Source organism: Bacillus rossius (genome assembly GCF_032445375.1).
Source record: "Bacillus rossius redtenbacheri isolate Brsri chromosome 4 unlocalized genomic scaffold, Brsri_v3 Brsri_v3_scf4_2, whole genome shotgun sequence".
NCBI lineage: Eukaryota > Metazoa > Arthropoda > Insecta > Phasmatodea > Bacillidae > Bacillus > Bacillus rossius.
Genome location: NW_026962011.1, coordinates 21,102,016 through 21,129,229, shown reverse-complemented (window position 1 = coordinate 21,129,229; position 27,214 = coordinate 21,102,016). Strand labels below are relative to the sequence as shown.

The 27,214-nt window shown below is 41.0% G+C and overlaps 1 protein-coding gene across 1 annotated transcript in view; it reads right to left on the bottom strand.

Annotated features, from left to right (window-relative positions):
• LOC134542328 (sodium channel protein Nach-like) overlaps window positions 1–21,597 on the bottom strand; it is a 59,712-nt gene extending 38,115 nt beyond the window's left edge. The window contains exons 1-5 of the mRNA XM_063386477.1: window positions 21,572–21,597; window positions 21,284–21,490; window positions 19,516–19,666; window positions 18,541–18,683; window positions 16,043–16,385 (exon numbers count right to left, since the gene is read on the bottom strand). Of these exons, the coding sequence (XP_063242547.1) occupies window positions 16,043–16,385; window positions 18,541–18,683; window positions 19,516–19,666; window positions 21,284–21,490; window positions 21,572–21,597 (870 nt within the window). The remainder of the gene's footprint in view (window positions 1–16,042; window positions 16,386–18,540; window positions 18,684–19,515; window positions 19,667–21,283; window positions 21,491–21,571) is intronic.
• Between the last annotated feature and the right edge of the window lie 5,617 nt (window positions 21,598–27,214).

Sequence of the window (27,214 nt, the reverse complement as noted above, 5' to 3'; positions counted from 1 at the left end):
AGACAAACATACAATTTATTGAATGTTTCCCTTTCCTATCTACAAATGCTTCTTCATTGATTTCAGGTGCATCAATGGGTATCAGTGAGCCATCGATAATACCCACGACACTTGGAAAACGAGCGACCCTGAAAAACTGTCAACTTCATTGCCAATATGTTGAGGCCACGAAACAATTTGCTGGAAAAGTATTCGGTTAATCGCACCAATAACTCTATGAATGGTCCGTCCAACTATTGTCTTGCATATGCCATGACTGGATCCTGTTGAATGATATTGACTACCAGTACCTAGCCAGTGTAAAGTTACACAAAACTGCTGCTTGGGTGTTAAAGCACCACCTCGGTTTAGCAGCTGAATTGCATTGTCTATAGCCTGTAGTACTTCCTCTGCCTTTGCACGAGACATGCGGCATTGTTCATAGAAATCTGCTTCATGTTGAAAGTCAAAATTTATTCTTGGTCTATACAATTTTTTTTTCTTTTAGGTTGAACATCATTCATTATTTCCTCATCATCGTCTGTGGAATATAGCACATTTAATAATTTTAGCCCAATTATTGAGGAAAGTGTTACTAATACTTTTAAAATTAGCCTCCCTCTGTCCAGTAGAAAAAAATACAAGTCTAATCTAATATTACAATTTATCAGTGTTATTATGAAATGCTAACTAATATTATTTGCTAATAATATTAGCAAATCTTCTTGTAATATTAAACTTGTATGTTTTGACTTTTATATTTATTATGCAACATAATTATACAATTTACAAATTACAAGTACTAATAGATAACATTAGTAATTTTCCTTGTAATATTAGAATTGTAAGTTCTAACTTGTAGAATTATTATGCTACCAAATTATACAACTTACTAGTTACATTACTAATACTATTAGCTTGTATTTTATTATGCAATAGGCCCCAGGATAATAATATTTATTATAAACATACAAGGAAGATGAACGTAGCAGAAGAGATTGATTATACTTCATGGGAAGATCCTAACATGATGGTTGACAGGCTAAGACTTCTACATGGTTCGCTTTGTGCAGGAAACTATTCGAGCATCAAAGAAATATCCCTCATACTAAAAAAAACTGAGGGAAGCTGACTACATACAATAATGGCTTCAATTAAAAGCATGTGTATAAACTTGAAGAAAAATTAATATTTTTTTTCAAAATGGATTTTATAATTTCTCGAAATCTCATTTCTAAATAAAACTTATAACTTAAAGGTGTAAAAACGTCACCACTGACAGCCAAAATGTATACTAATATATTCAAGTTTGATAAAAAAAAAAAAAGGAATATAATCAGTTGGAGCATTTGGGGCTTTTGGAGCATTTGGAGCAGTTGGAGCTGATGTAGCTGTTGGAGCATTTTGAGCTGTTGGAGCATTTAGAGAATTTTGAGCTGTTGGAGCTGTTGGAGCATTTGGAACTGTTGGAGCATTTGGAGCTGTTGGAGCCTTTGGAGCATTTGGAGCTGTTGGAGCATTTGGAGCTGTTGGAGAATTTGGAGCAGTTGGAGCAGTTGGAGCTGTTGGAGCATTTGGAGCATTTGGAGCTGTTGGAGCATTTGAAGCATTTGGAGCAGTTGGAGCACTTGGAGCCTTTGGAGCAGTTGAGGCTGTTGGAGCATTTGGAGCATTTGGAGCATTTGGAGCTGTTGGAGCATTTGTAGCTTTTGGAGCATTTGGAGCTGTTAGTTGGGGCTGTTGGAGCATTTGGAGCTGTTGGAGCTGTTGGAGCCTTTGAAGCATTTAGAGCTGATGGAGCATTTGGAGCTGTTGGAGCTGTTGGAGCATTTGGAGCTGTTGGAGCATTTGGAGCCTTTGGAGCTGTTGGAGCATTTGGAGCATTTGGAGCATTTGGAGTTGTTGAAGCATTTGGAGTTGTTGGAGCATTTGGAGCTGTTGGAGCATTTGGAGCATTTGGAGCATTTTGAGCATTTTGAGCTGTTGGAGCTGTTGGAGCTGTTGGAGCTGTTGGAGCTATTGGAGCATTAATTGGAGCTAAGAATTAGTCGTTTCACGTCCATGCAGGGCTAAATGTTTATAAGATTGCTGGCTTTCGCAAGTGATCCTGTAGTAGGATAGAAATTATGTAATAAATATTATGTTTGTAAAAGATTTTGTAGTGTTTTATTTCTCGAACTTGACACTTTCTTGGAATTTAAATTAAATTTATTTAAGCTTCGTCCAAGGCTCGAACCAAGAACATGAATTGATATCATCAATAATGACTTTAATGAGTGAATTTTTTGATGAATTTTGGATTTTTTTCCCGAATATCTAGTTAAATAATTACATGATTTCAAGATTGCGGGCACCTCAGTAATAATAAATGATTACTGCACTCTAGCGGGTAAAACTTAGACAAGTATGATGGTAATGTACTCTATAAGACGAGTACACACACAAGATGGTGTCCTTCAGCAGACGAAAACAAGATGGTGGCAATGACCTCTAGCAGGTGGTAGCTCCTGGTAGCATGTATTGAACACAAAATGCCGGATCCATGAAGGTAAAAGTCAAATTTCAAGGACAAGGTCAAATTTTAAGGTAAATGTCAAATTTCAAGGTCAAGGTTAAATTTCAAGGTCAAGGTAAAATTTCGAGGTCAAGGTCAAATTTCAAGGTCAAGGTCAATTTTCAAGGTCAAGGCCAAATTTCAAGGTCAAGAGCAAAGTTCAATGCCAATAGTTGAGGACAAAGGTATGGTGAACAGAAAAATATACTAACATTGTATCAGCACACTCTATCAGACGAAAACAAGATGGTGGTCTCCAGCGGATGAATACAAAATGGCGGACATGACGTCATACCAGCTGACGATATATATACCTTGGTATTGGTGGTAGGTCAGTCTGTAGGTGGCTTCTGTGGAGGAAGGATCTGTTTTTTTTTGCTCTTAGCGGTTTCGAACCAAGGACAGGAATCTATATAATCAAACAGTATTCTAATAAGTAAATTTTTTAATGGATTTTGGAATTTTTCTCAAATCTCTAGCATTAAAATTACGGATTTTCAATATGGCGGCCGTAACGAAACGTGCAACGGTGTTTTTTAAGATTTTTATTATTTATTTAGATTGATTATTTTGTTAATGATTTTTAAAAATTTTCCCGATTTTCTAACATAAAAATTATGGATTTTCAAGATGGCGGCCATAACGATAATTGCAACAGTTACGTCATAATCCAAGATGGTGGTTCTGTCTCGAACAGGTGGTGGTATTATTACTTAAAATTAAAAAAAAATACATGTCCGAATATGCATGTTATTTTTATATATACCTTATTTAATTCTCAGTCTAGTCAATATCTCAATGGTCGTGCGGTTAAAGGCGTATGTTTTCCAACCTAGGGATCAGAGCTGCGATGGTTCGAATCACAGCGTTACCAATGTATTTTGCATAAAAAATTAAATTTAATATGTTGATAAGGACCATAATAGCTATGGTAGGTAATGGAACATAGACCTTATGTGATGGAACAGAGCGACGATGGCGCTCTCTAGGAACAAACAGCAGAAACAAAGTCGACAGTATCCAAGATTGTGGCCTCCAGTGGAACAGAAAAAAAATCAAGAGCGATGCTGGTGCTCTCTAGGAACAAACAGCAGAAACAAAGTCGACGGAATCCAAGATGGTGGCCTCCAGTGGAGCAGAAATAAATCAATATGGCGGTCAGACGAAAATTTCATCAAGAGTGAGTGGGGCGTTCGATTTAAAGAGGGCGGATCCAAGATGGCCGCCGGGGTCAAGGTCAAAGTCACACTAATCCAAGATGGCCGCCGTGACGTCACATTCAGAGATGTGGCTCGGCACCTCGCACCTCACCCTGGACCCTGGCGCCGGAGCCCCCAAAACATACTACTCGTTTTTTCAATTTTTATCTGTTAAGTTTCATCGTTGATTTATTCTGTTTGCCTTTGTACACCGTAAAATTTCTTTGTAAATGGAACAGAAATATTCACGTAACCTTAAATATTTGTTAATTTGTTCATTTCCATGAAAATAACTGTCTCACTACAAAATAGTGTTACCATTTATGCTTCGTGTTGCCCCAGTACCTCCAATATTTAGTTATCTGCAAACAGTTGTTTGAATAGCTTTCCAGGGATTAGCTGTGCATGTTAAGCACGGTAAAACAAAAGAAAGCCAAAAGTAATATTAAAAAGTTAACTTTTCTGTGGCTTTAAAACAAAAAAATAAAATGTTTATACAATAACTTCATGCTTGTAAGTACACGCATATTTTAACTAAACACACTCTTTTAATATCTAACATTTATTTCAAAATAACTTTACCATTGACAGTGCAAGCTCTTACATGTGTTTTTACTAGTCTATATTTTTATATAATTATTGTACAGTGTGGATTGTAAGTTTGTTTGCAGGAAAGTAACTAAAAAATTGCCAGACTAGTTACACATTGCATTCCTTGAAGCATGGAGTTAGTTGCTGGCTACCATGGGCGTCGCAAGAATATATTTTTTGGGGGGGACTTCAATTGATTTAGTTGTTGAGGGATATCCATCCCCTGGAGAGAAAAAAAGCGGGGGGTCCGGGGGTCCTCCCCCGGAAAAATTTGGGGTTTGAAGGTGCAAAAAGGTGGTTTATAGGCATTTTTCTTTCCTAAATATTTTAATTAATGTTGGTTGCAGGGGCGTAGCCAGGGGGGGGTTTTAGGGGTTCAAACCCCCCCCTTAGCACCAAATCTTTAATTAATTTCCTATTCATCACTCAAACAAAGTTCATATTAAAATTAATAAAATTTTTACCATTACAATATTTAAATTTAAGAACCGAAAACTGCTGAAATAGCACTATTTTACACCTTACAATCCAAATTTTTCCGGGGGAGGACCCCCGGACCCCCCGCTTTAATACGGCGGGTGGGGGGGGGGGCAGCTTCTTAACACCCCCCATACACAAATCCTGGCTACGCCACTGGTTGGTTGCAATATATAATTTATTTAAAAAAAAAAAAATTTTCAGAGAACAAATTTGTAAAAATACAGTTAACATTATCTGCTGGTGCTATATCCACACAAAATCATTAATTTAAACATCAGGAGAAACCTGAATGTTACACTTCAATGCCGCAGCAGTATTAAGAATATTTCGTACATGTACACAAACATAAGTAATAACGTGATTATATTCACTATTATTATAGTATCTCTCCTCGGTATCGGACCTTATTTTTATTTTACACGAAGATCGAATTGAAAAAGTGCTCACATTACCACGATTGGACTAAATGCACCATGCGCAACATATCGGTTATATCACAAAAATCATATTTTTAATATAACTACGAAACTAAATATATTATTGGAGGGGACGAAATTGAAGACTTTTATTATTGGGGGGGACGTGTCCCACCCGTCCCCCCCACCCGTCCCCCCCGGTTGCGACGCCCATGCTGGCTACATACCAAGCATCACGTGGTGGCGATGACGGACAGCGTGGCGTGCTTGGTGGTCGGAGCGTCGGGGCGGCGTGGCGTCGCGACGCCCTCGCGAAGAGAGTGACTCCGGGCTTCTTCTCGGAGGCAGACTGCTCTCATGCCTCTCAGGCGACATCCCTCGTATACTCAACTTCTGCAAGCCTCAAACAATCTGGAATGTTTTCGCGACCGGCCAGTTAAGATGGCCGACTTCCTATGATGTCACTTCCTGCCACTGTAGGGTTTTTATATACAGTGGAACACATCTCTTGCGCCCGTACGTCGGGTGGCCTATACATCAGGCATCAAACTGCAAGGCCGGCAGTCTACCTTGCAGGCTTCGAAGATGCCAGGCCGCATATCGTCGATATTGCGCCAGTCCACTAAAGATAAAATAGGAGGTGATTCACTTCACCCAATTAAAACTTTTATTGTTTTTTTAATTCTTCCTGTGTACTATTTTTAATATTAATCTAGAGTAATAAAAGAGAACGTGTTTGTTTTTGTTTGTTTTGCATGTATGTATGTTTGTTTTTGCGTGTGTGTTTGTATATATGTATGTTTGTTTTTGTGTCTGTCTGTGTGTCCGTATCTATCTGACTATCGTGTACCTGTGTATGTCTGACAATCTGTCTGACAGTCTGTCTGACAGTCTGTGTATTTGTCTGACAGTCTGTGTGTCTGTCTGACAATCTGTCTGTGTCTTTCTGACAGTCTAACTGTGTATCTGTCTGACAGTCAGTCTGTGTGTCTGTCTGACAGTAAGCCTGTGTGTCTGTCTGACTGTCTGAAAGTTTGTCTGAAAGTTTGACTGTCTGTCTGACAGTCTGTCTGACAGTCTGTCAGTCTGTCTGTCAGTCAGACTGTCTTTCAGTCTGGTCTGACAGTCTGTTTGTCTGACAGTCTGACTGACAATATGGTCAGGCAATCTGTCCTGTCAGTCTGTCAATCAGGCTGTCAGTCTTTCAGTCAGTCTCAGTCACTGTCTGTCCCTGTTTCTGTCTCTGTATCTGTCTCAGTCTCTGTCTCTGTATCTGTCTCAGTCTCTGTCTCTGTATCTGTCTCAGTCTCTGTCTCTATGTCTGTCTTGAATCTTTTGTCTCTTTTTTCCATCTTAAATATTTTGTATCTCTTGTCTCCCTTGTCTTTCATTTCTTTCTTGTCTCGCTTGCCTTTCTTGCCTCTCTTGTCTCTCTTGCCTCTCTTGTCTCTCTTGCCTCTCTTGTCTCTCTTGCCTCTCTTGTCTCTCTTGCCTCTCTTGTCTCTCTTGCCTCTCTTGTCTCTCTTGCCTCTTTTGTCTGTCTTGTGTAAGTCTCTGTCCGTCTCTCTATTTCCGTCCATCTTTGTCCGTCTCTCTCAGTCTGTCCGTCTCTGACCGTCTCTCTCAGTCAGTCAGTAAGAAAGGCATAACGTCAGTCCATCTGTCCGTCGGTGTAACTGCTTGTCAGTCATTCTGCCTGTCAGTCAGTCTGTCCATCTGTGTGAATAAATGGCTGTCATTCAGTCCGTGTGTCTTGTGCCTATGATTTTGTGTGTGTATTTGTCAGTCAATCTGTCTCTCAGCCCGTCTGTCAGTCTGTCTGAATGTCAATCAGTCAGTAAGTCCGTCTGTCTGTCAGACAGTCTGTCCATCGCTCTGTCTGTCAATCTATCAGTCTGTCTGTCCACCAGTTAGCCTGTCACTCAGTCTGTCTGTCTTTCAGTCTATCGGTCTGTCAGTCGTACTGTCAGTAAGTCAGTTGGTCTGTCTATCTGTTTGTTTGTCTGTCAGTATTATAGTCTGTCTGTCAGTCACTCTGTCAGGCTGTTAGGCTGTATGTCAGTCTCTGTCAGGCTGTGAGGCTGTCTGTCAGTCAGTCTCTCTGTCAGGCTGTTAGGCTGTCTGTCAGTCTCTCTGTCAGGCTGTTAGGCTGTCTGTCAGTCAGTAGGTCAGTCTGTTTGCCAGTCCGTCAGTCTGTCAGCCAGTCTTTTAGTCAGTCAGTTTGTAGGCAAGTCAGACAGTTTGTATGTTTCACAGTCTATCTGTAGTTCTGTCTCTATGTCAGTCAGCCTCTCAGTTTATTTGTCGGTCTGTCCGTCTGTCTGCAGGTCTGTCAGTATTTCAGTCTGTCTCTCTGTCAGGTTGTCAGTCAGTTTGTCTAGGTCGGTCAGTCTGTCTCTCTGTCGGTCAGTCTTTCTGTCTGTCCGTATGCCGGTCAGTCTGTCACTCAGTCTTTTTGGCAATCTGTCTGTCTAATCTGTTTGTTCGTATGTATGTCAGTCTTTCAGTATGTAAATCTGTCTGTCAGTTAGTCAGTCTGTCTGTCCGTCCGTCCGTTCGTCCGTTATAATGTCCGTCCGTCCATGTGACCGACCGTATGTCTGTCCATCCGTAAGTCCGTCCGTCTAACGGGTTGGCTGCTTTCTATCCGTCTGTTTGTCTATCAGCCAGTCGGTCTGTCATTATGTATGTATGTCATTATATCTGTCTGTCAAAATGACTCAGTCTGTCTGTAAGACTGTCTGCATTTCTATCCGTCTGTCTGTTAGTCGCTCAGTCTGTCTGAGAATCTGTGTAACTGTGTCTGATTGTGTATCTGTGTTTCTGTGTGAGTCACTCAGTCTCTGTGTATGGGAATCTGTCAGTCAGTCAGTTTATATATCTGTCAGTCCGTCTGTCATTCAGTCAGCCCACCTTTCGGTGTGCCTGTCTTTAAGACTGTCTGTCAGTCCGCAATTCAATAGTCTCACTGTCTGTCTCTGACGGTCAGTCCATCAGTAAGTCTGCCTGTCAGTCTGTCTGTATGTGTCTGTCAGTCTTTCTGTTTATTCTGTCTGACAGTCAGTCTGTGTGTCTGTCAGTAAGCTGTGTGTATGTCTGTCAGTCAGTCTGTCTGTCAGTCTGTTGTATGTCTGTCGTTCTGTCAGTCTGTCCATGGGTCTGTCGGTATGTCAGTGTGTCTGTGTGTCTTGTGTTTCTGTGTGTGTCTGTCAGTCTGCCTGTAAGTCCGTCAGTTTGTCAGTCAGAACGATTGTGTGTCTTTCAGTCAGTATGACAGTATCTGTTTGTCGGTCACTCAATCTGTCAGTCTGCCAGTCAGTCAGTTTCTTAGTCAGTATGACTGAAAGTCTGGCAATCAGTCTGTCTGTCAATCTGTCTATCTGTCTGTGTGTCGTTATGTATTTCAGTCAGTGTGCAGTCTGACTGTGTGTCTGTCTGCCAATCAGTTTATGTGTCTGTCAGTCTGTCTGTATGTCTGTCAGACTGTCAGTCTGTCAGTAAGGTTATCACTCTGTGTGTAAGTCATTCTGTCACAAGTCTGTCATTCTATCTTTAAGTCCGTCAGTCTTTCTGTCTGTCTATCTGTCAGTTCGTCTGTCTGTTAGTTTGTCATGCTTACAGTCTGTGTGTCTGTCCGTGTGTCTGTCTGTGTGTCTGTCTATCAGTCAAACTTTCTGTCAGTTGACTGTCAGTCTGAATGTCAGTCAGTCTGTCAGTTTGTATGTCTCTCTTCTGACAGTCTCTCTGTCAGTCTGTCAGTCAGACTGTCAGTCAGAATGTCAATCTGACAGTCAGTCTGTCTGTGTTTCTGTCAGTCAAAGTAGCAGTTAGTTGGTCTGTCAGTCTGTGAGTCTGTCTAGCTTTCTATCCGTATTTCTATCAGAATTACATTCTGTTGATGGTCTGTCCATCTGTCTTTCAGTCTGTCTGTTTGTTTATCTGTCTGTCCGTATGTCTGTCAGTCAGTCTTACTGTCTGTCTGTATGTTTGTCTGTCAATCTATATGTCTGCCAGTTGGTCCGAAAGTCCGTTGAATGTCCGTCCGTGTGTCCGTCCGTGTGTCCGTCCATATGTCAATTGGTCCGTCCGTATGAACATACATCCGTCCATCTGTCTGGCTGCTTGTCTGTCAGTATGTATCTTTAATGAGTTTGTCCGTCAGCCAGTCTGTCTGTCATTCTGTCTCAGTCTGTAAATCTGTCAGTATGTCTGTCCATCGATCTGTCTGGCAGTCTGGCAGTCTCTCCGTCTTTAAATCTTTGTGTCTCTTAGTCAGGGTGTGTGACTGTGTTTCTGTATGGTTATGTCTGATTTTCAGTGTGTGTGTGTCAGTCAGTCAGTCTGTATGTCAAGGTAACTTGTCTTCAGTAAGTCGTTTTTGTCTGTCAGTATGTGTGTCTGTCTGAGAGTCAGTCTGTCAGTTTGTCTGTATGTCACTGTCAGTCATTCCGTGAGTCAGTTCATCTGTGTGTCTGTCCGTCAGCATATTGTGTGTCTGTCAGTTTGTATATCTGAAAGTCAGTATGACAGTATGTCCATCTGTCGGTCAGTTTGTCAGTCAGTCTGTCAGTCATTCTGTCAGTCAGTCCAACAGTCTATTATCAATCAGTCTGTGTGTCTGTCAGTCTAGCTGTGGCTTTGTCAGTTTGTCTGTCAGTTATTTTGTCGGTTGGTTTGTCTGTAAGTCTATCTGTCTGTCAGTCATACTGTCAGAAAGTTAGTATGTTGTGGTGTCTATTAGTCTGTCGTTTGTCTGTCAGTTTTATTGTCAGTCTGTCTGTCGGTTTGTTAGACTGTCTGTCAGTCTGTATGTCAGTCTGTCTTCTGTTGGTCTGTCAGCCTGTCAGTCAATAGGTCAGTCTGTATTTCAGTCTGTCTACTGTATGTCTGTCAGTCTGTCAGCCAGTCTGTTAGTCTGTAGGCCAGTCTTTCAGTCCGTCTGTATATTTGTCAGTCTGTATGTTTTTCAGTCTGTCAGTCTGTTGGTCAATCGGACTGCCAGTAAGTCGATCTGTCAGTCTGCCAGTTTGATTGTTGGTCTGTTCATTTGTCAACCTGTCTGCCTGTCTGTATATCTGTCTGTAGGTTGTCAGTATGTCAGTCTGTCTGTCAATCTGTCATTTTGTCAATGTTTGTCTAGGTTGGTCAGTCTTTTAGTCATTTGGACAGTTTTTCTGTTTGTCCATATGTCTGTCAGTCTGACTGTATGTATGTCTGTCAGTCAGTCAGTCAGTCAGTCTATCTCTGTCGGTCAGTCTGTCAGTCAGTCTTTCTGTCAGTCTGTCTGTCTATCTGTCTGCCTGTAGGTCTGTCAGTCTGTCTGTATATCTGTCTGTCAGTCAGTCTGTCCGTTAGTCCGTTCGTTCTTTCGAATGTCCATCCGTCCGTGTGTCCGACCGTATGTCTGTCCATCCGTAAGTCCGTCCATCCGACCGTATGTCCGTCCATCCGTCCGTCTGTCTGGCTGCTTGTCTGTCAGTCTGTCAGTTTTCTGTCAGCCAGTCTTTGTGTCATTATGTCTGTATGTCTGTCTGTCTGTAAGGTTGTTAGTCTATCTAACATTCTATCTATCTTTAAGTCTGTCTGTTAGTCGCTCATTCTTTCAGTCTGTATGTGTCAGTCTGTCTGTAGGTCTGTATATCTGTCTCTGTCTGTGTTTCTGTGTGTGTCAATCAGTCCCTGTGTATAGGTATCTGTGTGTCAGTCAGTCTGTGTGTCTGTCTCAGTCAGTCTGTTGTGACTGTCCGCCTTATGGTTTGCCTATCTGTAAGTCTGCCTGTCAGTCCGTCAATCAGTCTCACTGTCTGTCTGTATGTCTGTCTGTATGTCTGTCTGACAGTCAGTCAGCCTGACTCTGTCTCTGTCGGTCAGTCCATCAGTCAGTCTGCCTGTCAGTCTGTGTCTGAGTCAGTGTGTCTTTCTGTCAATTTGTTGGTCTGTCAGTTTGTTGGTCTGTCAGTTTGTCAGTCAGCATGTCAGTCAGTCTGTTATTCGTTCTGTTTGTCTGTAAGTCTGTCAGTCTATTCGTATGTCTGTCAGTCTTTCAGTATTTATATATGTCTGAAAGTTATTCAGTCTGTCAGTCTGTAGTCTGTCCGTTATTCCGTTAGACCGTTCGAAAGACCGTCCGTGTGTCACCGTATGTCTGTCATACGTAAGTCCGTCATATGTCCGGGCATCCCTACCTCCCTCTGTCTGGCTGGCTGCTTGTCTGTCTGTCAGTCTGTCAGTTTGTCTGTAAGCCTGTCTGTCTGTCATTATGTCTGTCTGTTAGTCACTCAATCTTTCAGTCTGTATGTCGGTCAGTATATCTGTGGGTCTGTGTATCTGTGTTTGTATGTTTGTGTTTCTGTGTGTGTCAGTCAGTCTCTGTGTATGGTAATCTGTCAGTCAGTTAGTTTGTGTATCTGTCTGTCAGTCTGTCTGAAAGTCTGTGTTAGCCCGCTTTTCGGTCTGCCTATCTGTAAGCCTGTCTGTCAGTCCGACAGTTAATGTCTCACTGCCTGTTTGTGTGTCAGTCAGCCTGTCTCTGAAAGTCTGTCTCTGTCGGTCAGTACATAAGTCAGTCGGCCTGTCAGTCTGTTTGTATGTGTATTTCAGTAAGTCTGTCTGGGTGTCTGTCAGCCTGTCTTTCTGTAAGTCTGTATTTCTGTAAGTCTGTCAGTCAGTATGTAAGTTTGAAAGTCTGTCTGTCAGTCTTTCTGTTAGTCTGTCTGTAAGTTCGTCAGTTTGTCAGCCAGTCAGAAATAATGCGTGTCTTTCAGTCAGTCTGTCAGTCAGTCTGTCAGTCAGTCTGTCAGTATGTCGGTCAGTCAGTCTGCCATTTAGTCCTTCAGTCAGTCCGTTTGTTACTCAGTATGCCTGACAGTCTATCAGTCAGTCGGTCAGTCAATCTGTATATCTGTCTTTGTGTCTTTGTTTCAGTCAGTACGTCAGTCTGTGTGTCTACATGTCAGTCATCTGGTCTATGTCCTTTGTGTCTGTCAGTCAGTCTGTGTGTCTGTCAGTCTGTATGTCTGTCCCTGTATATCTGTCTGTAAGTCTGTCAGTCTTTCTGTCCGTCTATCTGTCTGTCAGTTTGTCTGTCAGTTAGTATGTCAGGCTTACAGTCTGTATGTTTGTATGTGTGTCTGTGTGTCTGTAAGTCAGTCAGTATGTCTGTCAGTCAGACTGTCTGTCAGTCTGTCTATCAGTCTGTCAGTCTGTAAGTCAGTCTGACAGTCATTATGTCTGTGTTTCTGTCTGTCAGTCAGTCGGGCTGTCAGTCGGTCTGTCAGTCTGTCAGTTTGTTAGTCTGACTGTCTTTCTGTCAGTCTTTCTATCAGTGTTACGTTTTGTCTGATGGACTGTCCGTCTGTTTTTTTTTAGTTTTTAAGTTTGTTTATCAATCTGTCCGTATGTCTGTCAGTCTGTCAGTTTGATGTTTGTCCGTTCGTCCGTACGTCCGTTGAATGTCGGTCCGAGTGTCTGTCCGTATGTCCGTCGGTCCGTCCGTATGACCGTCCATCCGTCCGTCTGTCTGGCCGGCTACTTATCTGTCAGTCTGTCTAAGAATTTGTCCATCAGCCAGTCTGTCTCATTCTGTCAGTCAGTCTGTATATCTGTAAGTCAGTCTGTCTGTCTGTCTTACAGTCTATCAGTCTTTAAGTCTTTATGTCTTTTATTCGGGCTGTGTGTCTGTGTTTCTGTACGGTTCTGTATGTGTTTCTGTATGTGCCAGTCAGTCAGTCTGTGTGTCTGGGTAACTGTCTGTCAGTAAGTCTGTTTTTTGTTTGACTGTCAGTATGTGTGTCAGTCTGTGAGTCTGTCAGTCTGACTGTCAGTCGGTCTGTCGGTCTGCATGTCTGTGAGTCTATCTTTCAGAGAGTCAGCCAGCCTGTCTCTATCTGTCAGTCTGTCTCAGTTAGTCTTCCTGTCAGTGTGTCTGTATGTGTCTATCAGTCAGACTGTCTGCCAGTCTTTCTGTGCGTCTGTCTGACAGTCAGTCTGTGTGTCAGTCAGTCTTTCTGTCAGTCTGTTGATAAGATAGTCTGTCAGTCATTTTGTCAGTCTGTCATTTAGTCTGTTTGTTTGTAAGTCTGTCTTTCAGTCTGTCTAACTGTCTCTCAGTCTGTCTGTCAGTCAGTATGTCTGTCAGTCTGTTTTATGTATGTCGGTCTGTCAGTCTGTCTGAGTGTCTGTGTTTCTGTGTGTATCTCTCAGTCTGTCTGTGAGTCTGTCTGTAATCCGTCAAATTGTCAGTCAGAAAGATTGTGTGCCTTTCAGTCAGTCTGTTAGTGTCTGTCTGTTTGTCGGCCACTTATTCTGTCAGTCAGTCTGGCAGTCAGTCCTTCAGTCAGTCTATTTGTTAGAAGAAAGTCTGACAGTCTGTCAATCGGTCAGTCAATCTGTATATCTGTATGTGTGTCTTTTATGTATTTCATTCAGTATGTTAGTCTGTGTGTCTTTATGTATTTCAGTCAGTGTGTAAGTCTGAGTGTGTGTCTACAAGCCAGTCATTTTGTCAATGTCTTTAGGTCTGTTTGTGTGTCTGTCTGTGTGTCTGTCAGTCAGTCTGTGCGTCTGTATGTTAGTCAGTTTTTCAGCATGTCAATCGGTCTCTGTCTGTATGTTTGTCTGTTAGTCTGTCTGTCTATTGGTCCGTTCGTCCGTTGAATGTCGGTCCTTGTGTCCACCCGTATGTCAGTTGGTCCGTCCGTATGTCAGTTCATCCATCCGTCTGTCTGTCTGGCTGGCTACTTGTCTGTCAGTCTGTCAGTCTGTCTGTCTTTGAGTTTGTCCGTCAGCCAGTGTCTGTCATTCTGTCTGTCTGTCGGTCTGTAAATCTGTAAGTCAGTCTCTGTCTGTCCATATATCTGTTATCAGTCAGTCTGTCTAGCAGTCTCTCAGTCTTTAAGTCTGTATGTCTGTCAGTCAGTCTGTGTTTCTGTATGGTTCGGTCTGTGTTTCTGTGTATGCCTGTCAGTCTGTGTGTCAGGGTATCTGTCTGTCAGTAAGTCTTTTTTGGTCTGTCAGTATGTGTGTCTGTCGGTGATTCAGTCTTTCTGTCTGTCTGCCTGTCAGTCCATCTGTCGCTCAGTATCTCTGTGTGTCTGTCAGTAAGAATGGCTGTGTGTTTGTGTGTCTGTAAGTCAGTCCGCCTGTCTGTTAGTCAGTCAGTATGTCTGTCATTCAGTCTGTCAATATGTTTGTTCTTATGTTGATTTCTCAGTCAGTCAGACTGTCTGTGTGTCAGACTGTCTGTCAATGTGTTTGTCGTACAGTTTTTCTGTCTTTCTGTTTATCTATCCGTTAGTAGGTCGGTTTGTTCGAATGAACGTCCATCCATCTATATGTTCGTCCGCATGTATGTATGTCTTTCGGTCCGTCTGTCTGTTTGTCTGCATATCTGACTGTTGTCTGTCAGTCAGTAATTTTGTCTGTTAGTCCGTCAGTCATTTTTTTCTGTCAGTCTGTCTGTAATTATGTTAGTCAGTCTGTCTATCTGTCTGTCAGTCTACCTGTCTGCTAGTCTGTCAGTCTTTCAGTCTGTATGTATATTTGTCCGTTTGTCTGTCTGTGTGTCAGCCTGTGTGTGTCTGTCAGTCTGTCTGTTTGTCTGTTTGTCATTTAGTTTGTCTGTCAGTCTGACTGTTATTGTCTTTCAGTGTGTCTATCAGTCTGTCTATCAGTCTCTGTCTGTCAGTGTCAGTCAGTCTGTTAGTCAGTCTGTCAGTCAGGTTTGTTCTGTCAGTCAATCTGTTTCTGTCGGTCAGTCTGTCTGTCAATCAGTCTGTCTATGTCGGTCAGTCTGTCAGTCAGTCTTTCTGTCGGTCGTTCTGTCAGTCTGTCCGTATGTCTGTCCGTTTGTCCGTTTCGAACGTCCGTACGAATTTCCGTCTGTCCGTATGTCTGTCCGTATGTACATCCATCCGTCCGTATGTCTGTCTCCCTGTCTTTCTCTGTATGTCTGTGCCTGTCTGTTTCTGTATGTATGTGTCTGTCTCTGTATCTGTCTGTGTGTATGTATGTCTGTCTCTGTATTAGTCTGTGTGTATGTATGTCTGTCTGTGTGTCTGTCTGGCTGTGTGTGTCTGTCTGTTTGTTTCTCTCTGTTTCTGTATGTCTCTGTATGTCTCTTGTCTGTCTATGTCTTTCTCTGTCTATCTGTCTCTGTCTATCTGTCTCTGTCTATCTGTCTCTGTCTCTCTATCTGTCTTTCTCCTTGTCTCTGTATCTCTCCCTGTATCTGTCTGTCCGTCCGTCGGTCTGTCTGTTTCTATAATAAGCAGTGCGATATTTTTATGCCTGTAGACTGACGTAGAGATGCACGCGTGCATCAGGTAGTTAATAAAAGAGAGTGTTTGTATGTCTGTAGTTCGCATAGCACGGAGACGGTAAGGCATAGGGCCGTGAAATTTGGCACCTGGATTCTACAAGAAAAAAAAGGGGGTACCTCGAAGAAATTTTTTTTTTTCAAAATCCATTTTAATTTTTTTTAAGCCATATTTTACCACGTTTTTCTATACTCTCAGTGGCAACAATCTTTGCATTGTTGACGATGCTTTATTCGCCTCCATGAAAAAGACCGTTGGTTTGATGACACTTTTTTCGTATCCTGGCAACGACTTTTTACATTGTTGATGCTTTATTCACTTTCGGATAGTAATCCGGTCTTTAGTTACATCTTTGCTATTATATTTGAACGGTATATATTGTTTAAATGATAGCGAATTTGAAGGCTTTCAAAACCGGTTGAATCAAAGATGGCGTCAATAGTTTATATTTCTTCCGGTCATATTAGTTGTATTGATTATTTTTTCATCAATCAAAATTTGATTTAGTTTTTTTTTTTTGGTTCGTGGCGCGGCAGCGACGTACACACGAGGGAGGCACAGATAATGAGCAGTGCGAGTGTGTCGTGCCAGTAGACCGCCGCAGTGAAGCGTGGGTGCATAGCATGAACGAGTACAGTGTGACGGAGGAACCTGCAGGAAAGCCTCCTTCTGCGGCGCGAGGATGATGCCCCGCGCGGAGATCTCCGGGTAGTCGGTGGGCGCGTGCACCAGCACCTGCAGGCCGTAGAAGGAGAAGAGCGCCGCGTAGTAGTCCTCCAGCTGCGGGTCCATCAGCATGGTGACGCCCGCCAGGTAGCCGGCGCCGTTCACGTGCAGCAGCGGGTCGCGACTGCGCCAGCGGAAAACGTCGCGCGTCAGGCTTCTGGGTCGAGGCCTCGTCCGGGCACGCCATGATTCCCGCGGACGTGGTCTCAACCAGAGATTAGTTAAGCATACAGATGGAGCATTAGCAGTCAGATGTGAAACCTTCCCGCCCCCCCCCCCCCTTCCCACCCTCATTTTTTTCTGATTTTCACGTACCAATATGGCGGACGTTTGTTTATATTTGTATCAACTGTTCTAGCCTACTTATATTAACGACTGTAGTTAAACTGTTCGGGATAAAATTATAAAAAAAAAACATTATTGTTTAATATGTTTGTATATATATTAAAAGTCCAAAGCAATCTTAATAATACAAATGTAATGATATGATTTGAAAAATTTTTTTCTCAAATTTAACCTCCAATACAGGTACAGCTGATACATTTATACACAAACGGCCTCCATATTGGTACGTGTAGTAAACTGAATTTTCCCCCGGCCCGCCGTTTTGGCTTCAGGCCCCCTCGTCGGGAATCGGACATTATCCCAGATGCTGAGAAGTAATTAATAACTAACTAACTACAGAAAACACAATATCTTTCCAACACTGCAATATAAATTTTTGTTGTAAATGGAAGAGAAATACTCATGTAAAATCACAGATAGGCCTATTTGGAAAATTTTTACATTTACTTGAAAAAAACTTTATTACTACAAAATAGTTTTGGCAGTAATACTGGGTTCGGATTCTTACCCGGACATTTATGCTTTGTTGTTTTACCAGTTACTCCAACAGAAAGTTATTTGTAAATCGTTCCCTGAATAGCTTTCCAGTACCAACTGCGCACATTAATAAGCATAGTAAAACAAATATAAAGTAAAAGTATTGACTATTAGATTATATTTTCCACTGTTTAAAAAATAATAAGCTTTAATGAAGCATCAATTAAAATATAAAATTATGCGTTGATTTTCTTAAGAAAAGTATCTCATTAATGCAATAATAACCATAGCCACGTGGTGTACAAATTAACAATATCTTTCTTGTAATATTACAAACCACTTTTTGACAACTGGTTCTCAAGGGAATCTTTTTGTCAAAGTACAGAATTTTTTTCAGTGCATAATATGTGCCGTGGTTGAGTGGTCAGAACACTCGCCTCCTACCAAGGTGGTCCGAGTTCATTTTACAGCTGGTTCAAACCCTGAATTTTTGCAAACGGGAAACGTGGTGGACGTTGCCGTGACCTGTGGGTTTTCTCGGGGTTCTCCCGCCGTTGCTGCATACTCCATCTCCTCTTACCTCAGGCATTCTACAGGCTGGCCGGAACGACGGGAAGCCTTCTTTTCACAGACGAGAGAGCCAAAACCCGAAGTTCCCCGAAGTTCATGCCTTTTTTTCCGTATCTTTTATGTAGCTATCCTAACCAAATCAACCGTCCACAATGTTTTAAAGTATTTATAATGTAGCTAACCTAACCTAATTGACCATTAGTATCCTTTTATCAACACCGCCATATTTATTTACAATGAACAAAAAAAACCGAAGATGCACGATCGGGCGTTTGGCTCTATCGTCTGTGAAAAGGATTCCCCTTTTTAGCTCTATTGTTTTACCAAATACTATACGCCCAGTGAAGTATGCAGCCAAACGAGAAAAACTTTTGCATATCTTAATGTCATGGTGAAAGCGTGTTTCAGTGAATGGCCATTCTAATCTGTTTTAGTTCAGGTAGAGTGTGCAAGAACTGTCACTTGGCTTATAACACCGAAACTTGTTGGTGACGTCGAGGTTCCTAGGAAGCTGATGGGTGTGGCCCCGCTATGGTGGAGGGGGGAGATGAGCTGGCGCCGCTACCCTGCATGGAGGGTTTGAAACAGGTCTTATGTACGAGCTCATTTTGCGACGCAGGGAAAAGTGGTAGGATACACTAATCACCATTAATGACTTCACAAAGTATTCTTTAATTTCAACTTTTTATGGTAGTGTGATTGATAATCATCATGGCGATGGTATTTTGTAAGAAGTGTTGCAATAAGATACGGCATACGTAAAATAAAGTGGCGAGTTCGACACATTGACCAGTCGAATATGTACTCGGAGCATATCAGATATTTGAAGACATCTAAATTAGGATTTGCGTGTGTAAACATCTCTGTCCGGTAATGAGCTGGAATACCTCGCGGTCTTGTCTGGAGGGTGGTAGTTGAAAGAGCAGCAGAATCCCGCGTCTGTTTTGTGCATGGAGTAGAGGGAATCGCAGGGCACCAGTTGTCCTCGCCACTTGCACTTCACCAGCAGAGAGGAGCACGGCTGTGTGAGCTGGAAACAATCCATTCACACTTTCTCGGACTGAAACATTCTGACTACAGAATACTGACATTCCGAGCCTAAAACAACAATCATCTTGAGTTGTGCGTGCTTGATTAACAGACCCATAAACTTGAAATGAATGGTGCGAGACTGTGTGAGTGGACAGGCGCTATGTTAAGGGGCGAACTACTGTTGAGCCTAGCTCCAGTGAGGAGTGCGAATTGTGGACTTGACAGATACTTAGTGATTTTTGAACAGACATGTGTGGTGATTTAATTAGTAATGTAATTATTAGAAGCAATTAAAACTGTACAAAATTAATTGGGCTATCCTTCAGTTTTCCCTACTCGTGACAATATATTAAGATCATTTTCAGATTGATGATTTACTATTAAATTAATGTGAATCTTCAGTCATTAGGCTACATATGCATACATATATTTCGCTACGAATAAAAATCTTTAATGTAAGTATTGATTTATTTGTATTCTTTGACGTAATATTTTGTTTAAGTATATGCAACCAAATCTATATTGGCGACTACAATTATAAATAGACACTTCTGGTAACGCGTTTTCTTAGTATATTAGTCTACTCGTTTATAGCCTACTTATGTGAGTATAAGCATATCTCGAAGAATTATTAGTGTTTAAGTACAGAAGTATTTTAAAATAAAGTTGTTAGCATTTTTTTTTTTTTTTTAATTTTTAGTGGATAACGTTTTTAGACGATGACACATAGGTAGGCCTATATGTAGTCTTATAAGGCTAACAACATTGTTTTATGTGTTTACAAACACGCGTAATACACGACCAGCTGGCGTGTTCGGGCCGGCAGTTACCTTTAGCATCAGAGTCTCCATGGTGAGGTTATGTTTGAGCAGAACTTTTTCAAGCTCCATGAAAGTGCTGGCTTGCTCCGGCTGAATTATCTCGGCCAGCTGTTGGACGAAACTCAGGTAGTCGTCTTCCTTCAGCGTCAAGTTGAGCGCACTAAGAGTGACAAGGACATGAATAAAAGGATTACTAACATCTTTGAGAACTTTGGCGCCGTGATACATTTTCCCTCGCTTTTTTAAGATTTTCTAAAAGTATATTGCATGACAATTTTTTTACTCAGCAGGGTCAATGCCTAATTATCGGAGTGTCGTGGGTTGATTATAAGTCAACAATTATTAGTATTTATGTTATCAGTCTCGGTCTTAGTATTTGGTGCTTAGGGCTGTACTGGCCATTTTCTCCTAGGACAAGGAGATCCGTTTCTCTACAATAGCTATATATAACGTATCGTGGTCACTGGCAATTATTGTTTAATTAAAGACTTAGCTAGTTCCAGGCGTGTGATCACTTGATCACTTCCTTTCCAGATGCAATAAGTCCTGTGCCTCTCTACTACAGTCTTCCGAGAGTTGAATATCTCGTTTTCACCTTGTGCATGGGGCCCGGCCTCAAACCAAATTATATTCCTTGTAGTTGTGACTAGGCACAACTCGTGGACTTTCAACAGATATGTTAGCCAATAAAACTGTCAGCAACGTGTGTCAAGGCGAATTTTCATGTTATAAAAATCTCGAATCAGGTTTTTGTCTCACTTTAAATGCAGTAATTGTTTTATTCCAAATAATATGTACTGCAACCTAAACCACATTGACACTAAATAGGCCTAATTATAAAAAGTGTATAACTTTTGGAGTTCATTACGTAAAAATTTGGGCATATTATTTTTAAAGTACGCTGATTTTGACAATGACTTCCACTAGCCAATTTGCGATGCACATAACGACAGGATTTAATAATCGGTGTTCATCACCACTAGTAAATGATGCAACTATGAAAAAATGCAGTGTATTTCAACATGGCCATAAACGCATTTCCGAACCATCAGAATTATGTCTGTGGGAAACAGTGACACCCAGCTTCGAACTGTGGGGTGAGTGCAGGGGCGTAGCCAGGGGGGGGGGGTTTAGGGGTTCAAACCCCCCCACCCCCTTAGCTCCAAATCTTTAATTAATTTCTTATTCATCACTCAAACAAATTTCATATTAAAATTAATAAAATTTTTACCATTACAATATTTAAATTTAAGTACCGAAAACTGCTAAAATAGCACTATTTTACACCTTAAAATCCAAATTTTCCCGGGGGAGGATTTCCCGTTTGGGGGGGGGGGGCATGCTTCTTAACACCCCCCATACACAAATCCTGGCTACGCCACTGGGTGAGTGAAACACCGAAGGGTTCTGTTTGGAATGGAATTAACTCCTAGTTAAACGGAGAGTCCCAAAATTTTAAAGGAGGAAAAACATTCTTTTAAAAGACCTTTTTAAAAAAATACACACTTCGGAAGTCTTTAAAAGTCATTAACAACACTATAGTTCTAACTTTTTAAGGATATAAAATAAAAAGATTACATTACAGTAGCAAAAAAGTAAAATAATACTAATTTATAGGTTAGGTGCGGACTGTAGTAAATTATTTTGTCGACCCTCTCGTTTGTTATACGGTTAGGTGGGACGTGGGAGGGAGTAGAAGTTCTCCCCGACAGGACCACCACTGGAGGTACACAGCAGCGAGTGCCAGGGTACACCGAGTAGAGCGATGGGAACGTACTAGTCGCTGTAGAGGCTCCGCACGGCGGACAGGTGCACTTTGTTCACGTTGCAGATGGTGACAGCGGGGAAGGGGATGTTCCATATGGGGAAGTGGGTGCTTTCGATGCTGGTGATGGTGGGCGACGTGTTGTACTGCACCCACACGCAGCTGATGAGATAGACTGCCGCCAGCAGACCTCCGCTGCACGTCACCAGCCACAGCACCCTGTAACACACGGGTGGCTTTCTGGCTGTGTGGATTCAGTATGAGCATTAGCACCTATACTCATCAATCATCAATCACCACCTGCTTCCAGCCTGCGGCCGGGTCATCCTCTTCTGTCCCTCCAGCCTTTCTTCTCCTCTCTCCCGCACTCATTTAACTCTCTGCTCTTCCCACCTCCACCTGGGATCTTTTTCTTGTGTACTGCAACCGATATTTCTGTTTTATAATTATCTCTTCAAGAGAGTGAGTTCTTATACATCTTAAAGAAGCTGTTTAAAGTCTTTTTCACTAACATATCTTTTTTTAATTCAGCCAATTCAATTCTATCTATTGAATTATATTTAATGAAAATTTAAAATGTCTGTTCAAAGATGTTTCACACACCATTCTCTTACTTGACCTATTTATTACACTGGATAGGATAAACTTTTTTTTTCCTTCAGAAGTTTGTTTCTTTGATACGGGTTTCTTGGTTAGCACAACCTAACTCCTCCAGTCATCCATTCTTTGGTTTTGTCAAGGTGAGAAACAACCTCTGAATCCACCACAAGACCGAAAATAGTTATGGGGGAGCAACAAGCGAAACAAATTAATCAGCTAGAAACAAATATTCACAACCGTTATTCGAGTTAGGAAAGTAATCGACGACGATTCTAGGAGGAAAGTAAAACATGTTCTGATTAATTTATACTTATTTATCGGAGCTAAAAGAACCTGTTTATCGTTTGAAAATACCCGGCTTGGACTAGAACTCTATCTTTTCTCAACAATGAGAAGTTCACAAGCTAGCAGAATCAGTTTTTAAATTTTTTGTTATTTTTTTATTAATTTTTTATTAATTTTTTTGTAATTTTATGATAACAAAGTAATCTTGTGGCGGTTTTCTCCGTGTGTTTCCGATTATTCTTGTCAATCTTATGGTGGTTTTCTCCGTGTGCTCCTGATTATTCTTGTCAAATATAATGGTGGTTTTCTCCGTGTGCTCCTGAATATTCTTGTCAATATTTTGATGATTTTCTCCGTGTTCTCCTGGTTACAGATGAGCAATTGATCTCTGCATGAAGGATTTTTTTACTTAATGAGTCATGTTAATTTATTTAAGGTTACATTTAATTAGTGAATTTCTGCTACTTAATCAACACTTGTAATATTTTTATCAGGTGGAAATTAAAAAAATATATCATTTCTCAGTCAAATAATAATAATCTCTGAGAAATCTAAGAAGCACTAACAGGAAGGACGGACTTCCTTCTCCTTGGAGTCTAGCGAAGCCATCCTTCTTTTGCGATCATTAGTGAGCATCCCGCATCCCGCATAAAAGAACTAAATATTATTTACCTGTATACAACATGTGGCGACATCTGTTGTTGAAAAGCAGAACTACATGCATCAAGTACCTTTGCATAAAATATATTAATTCTCGCTGATTAAATATGAAAAAAATTCTATTTAAGTAATGTATCTAATTTAAAACACTCAATTTGTATCTGGCATTAGTCTCAGTAACTAATATGAATTCCGATTTGAGATCTGACGTTGTATCGAAATAACATAGGTGTAAGTTTTGCAGCAAAGAGTATATCTTGAGAAAGAATAAAAGACAACACGAGAAGAATGACTGTGTTAAAAATCCACTACGCAATATGATAAGTTGTGTTCGATGTAACAAGTCGTTTACGCGGAGAGAGAGCTTAAAAAGACATGGCAGAACTTGTAACGCAAAGCCTGCGTACAAGCTAGAGGACAACGATGAATCTACCATCCTAAGGAAGAGTGATCTGCATTACGACAATAATTTTCCTGGCTCTTCCGATCTCGACAAAGAACTTAAATTGAAGGAGGTTGATGATTTACGGAAGAAAGAAGACAATGGAAGAATCCTTAACGTGAAAAGTGAGAATATATTCCAGCCGAATTCAAGTAGATCTTTCCTACTTTGTAAAAATGTAGGATTCCTAAAAATAAAGCATGAAGACGATGATGACACTTCGACATCATCAACATCGAATTCTTACGGTAATCTGGGTGAAGACGATGCCTTCTACGGTGATTGTTACAGTGACTCTGAGGCTGTTGACAAAGACATAGACTGTGATTAAGCACCTAACGCTGACAAGATCGAAGAATGTGTCGGTGTTCTGAGACCGAAACGATGGAAACGACGTGATATATTAAATAAATCTGATCAAGCTTGTGATGATCACCGTCTCAAACATGAAAGTTACCCTGAGGTTGGTGGTAAAACGGAAGACACCAGAGATCATAATATTTATAATAAACAAGCAATGAAGATGGTGGCAGAAGAGATTGATTCCAGATCATGGAAAGATCCAAACATATTGGTTGACCGGCTAAGACTTCTACATGGTTCGCTTTGTGCAGGAAACTATTCGTGCATCAAAGAAATATCCTTCATACTCAAGGAACTGAGGAATGCTGGCTACATACAATAATGGCTTGTTTTACTTGCATTTGTATAATGTAAAGCAATAAAATAAATAATTTAAATTATAAGAATTTAATGTTTTTATTTCTTGTATTCTGATTTCTAACTAAGACTCGTAACTATCTCGTAACTTGTGCTTCCTTTTTGCCTTTTTTTTTTGTTGATGGAGCTTCCAAATGTGCTGCCTTTTCGATGATGGTGCTTCCAAATGTGCTGCCTTTTCGTTGTCGGTGCTTCCAAATGTGCTGCCTTTTCGTTGTCGGTGCTGTCAAATGTGCTGCCTTTTCGTAGTCGGTGCTTCCAAATGTGCTGCCTTTTCGTAGTCGGTGCTTCCAAATGTGCTGCCTTTTCGTTGTCGGTGCTGTCAAATGTGCTGCCTTTTCGTATTCGGTGCTTCCAAATGTGCTGCCTTTTCGTTGTCGGTGCTGCCAAATGTGCTGCCTTTTCGTAGTCGGTGCTTTCAAATGTGCTGCCTTTTCGATGACGGTGCTTCCAAATGTGCTGTTTTTTCGTAGTCGGTGCATCGTATTGTTTTTCCTTTTTTGGAGGTGCTTCCAAATGTGCTTCCTTTTTTGTTGATGGTGCTTCTATTTTTTTAATGTTGTTTTGACTCTAGTATTTTAGTAAATTGTTCTTGATTTGACTAGCGTATTATTCAAACCGGTTAATGTATATAAACGAGTCCTAGACAGCAGGGCGCTCAGTTTGATACTGCCGTCGACGGTGTACGGATCACCTAGTTTGTTTCTTCTTCTGGTGCATAAGACGTGTAATTGGCTGTTCTTGAGACTTCGATGGCATCTTTACCGACTTTAACGTCGTACTCGATGGAGGATGTACCATCGACTACGGGAACCATGACGTCGGCGCCGACGATGTTGGAGGAGATCCTGTTGGCAACGCCTCTGACAACACTGGAGGAGACTTCGATATGTGCTGTTCCACCATCAGCTGAAGTTTCATCATCAGCAATGGATTCTTCAACTAATGAAGAGCGTACATTTCGTCAGTGAAAATACTGTGACGCATCATTTACTATCACCTCAAATGCTCGCAGACATGAAAGAAGCAGTTGTTCTAATAATGTTAAAAGAATACAATTTCAGTGCAATAAGTGCAAAAAACTAATTTCACGTCTTGATAGCTTACATCTTCATTATAAAAAATGCTCCGAGACGTATAATGAACATGGTTATTGATTTGACTCATGTGTTGTACCGGCTAATGAGACTATATAAGTGATATGAACTTCAGTCCGTCTCTGGCTGTGGAGATGAACGGATCGGATAGACATTTAAAGTCATGTAAAAGGCTTAGTCCGTACAATAAGAAGACTGTTTGAATCGTGGAATCCAAAAGGCTTTGGTAATTTGTCAGTGTTTTTTTGTACTTGTAGTAGTGTATTGAATTTATGTAATAAAATTTTATTAAAAGAACTTGTGGTGTTTTTACTATCTCAAACATAACACTTTTTAGTTTTTTTTAATTAAAGTTGTTTTGTATCGGCCAGGGATCGAACCAAGGACCTTAGTCGACCCAATCAATCATTATATGGATTACAAATTTATTTAATGAATTTTAGATTTTTTCCCGCTTTTCTAGCTACATTATTACATGATTTCAAGATGGCGGCCGAATTTCAAGATGGTGGGGGGCACCTCCATAATAAATGATTACTGCACTGTAGCGGGTTAGAATAAAATTAACCAATGGAAATGTACTCTATAATACGAGTACACGCACAATATGGTGTACTCCAGCAGGTGGTCGCTCCTGGTAGCATGTACTGAACATAAAATGTTGGATCCATGATGGTCGACAAGGACAAAGTCAAATTTCAAGGTCAAGGTCAAATTTCAAGGTCAAGGTCAAATTTCAAGGTCAAGGTCAAATTTGAAGGTCAAGGTCAAATTTCAAGGTCAAGGTCAAATTTGAAGGTCAAGGTCAAATTTCAAGGTCAAGGTCAAAGTTCAAGGTCAAGGGCCAAGGTCAAGGTCAAGGTCAAAGGCCAAGGTCAATGGTCAATGTCAACAGATGAGTACAAAAGTATGGTGACCAGATAATTATACTACATGTTATCGGCACACTCTAGCAGACGAAAACAAGATGGTGGTCTCCAGCAGATGAAGACAAGATGGCGGACATGATGTCATACCAGTTGATGATATATACCTTGTTACTGGTGGTGGTAGATCAGCCTAGGTAGCTTTCATGGAGGAAGGATCGACCGTTTACTCTCGTCGGGAATCGAACCAAGGACGTACATCGATATAATCAAACAGAATTCAAATACATTAATTTTTTGATGAATTTTGGAATTTTTTTCATTAAAATCGGATAATAAATAAAGATTTTCAAGATGGCGTCCAAATTTCAAAGATGGCGGACATGACGTCATACTAGGTGAAGATATGTATTCTTTGATATAAGTGGTGAGGGTTAGTCTGCCTGCGTCCACTGTGAGGGAAGGATCGCTAGCCATTTTTAATTTTTTTTTGCACTCGTCGGGTTCGAACCGAGGACTCCGAACTCCGTGTCGTTAATGTTTGTTTTTTATAAATATTTTATTAAAATTTTATTATTTAATTTTTTTTTATAATTTTTTAAAAAAATTTCATTAAAATCGGATAGTAAAGAATCAAGTTATAGATGGCGGCCGTAACGGAAATTGCAACGGTGACGTCATCATCCAATATGGCGGACAACACAATGCCGGAATGTTCGAGAACACAATGACGTCATCCAAAATGGCGTATCCAAGATGTCGGATCCAAAATGGCCGCTGTGATCTACTTGTCCCGTTACGTTGTGTCCCGTTACGCTGTGTCCCGTTACGTTTTGCCCCGTTACGCTGTGTCCCGTTGCACTCATCCAAGATGGCCGCCGTGACGTCACAATCCAAGATGGCGGACAGACAATCACAATCCACATCCTGCATCCTGCCGTCGGAGCCCCTATTATATACTACTGATCAAATATTCAACAATTTGGCTTTCTTTTGTTTTACCGTGCTTAATATGCGCAGTTAATACTGGAAATCTATTCAAACAAGTGTTTACAAATAACTTTTAACAGTTATTTTCATGTAAATATACAAATAAACAAATATCTAAGTTTATATGAATATTTTTGTTCCATTTACAAAGAAAATTTACGGTGCACAACGGCAAACAGAATAACCCAACGATAAAACTTAACAGATAAAAATTTAAAAAAACAACTGATATACAGAGACGCACAGGTGAACCCAACGATGTTACAAAACAGTGACGACAGCA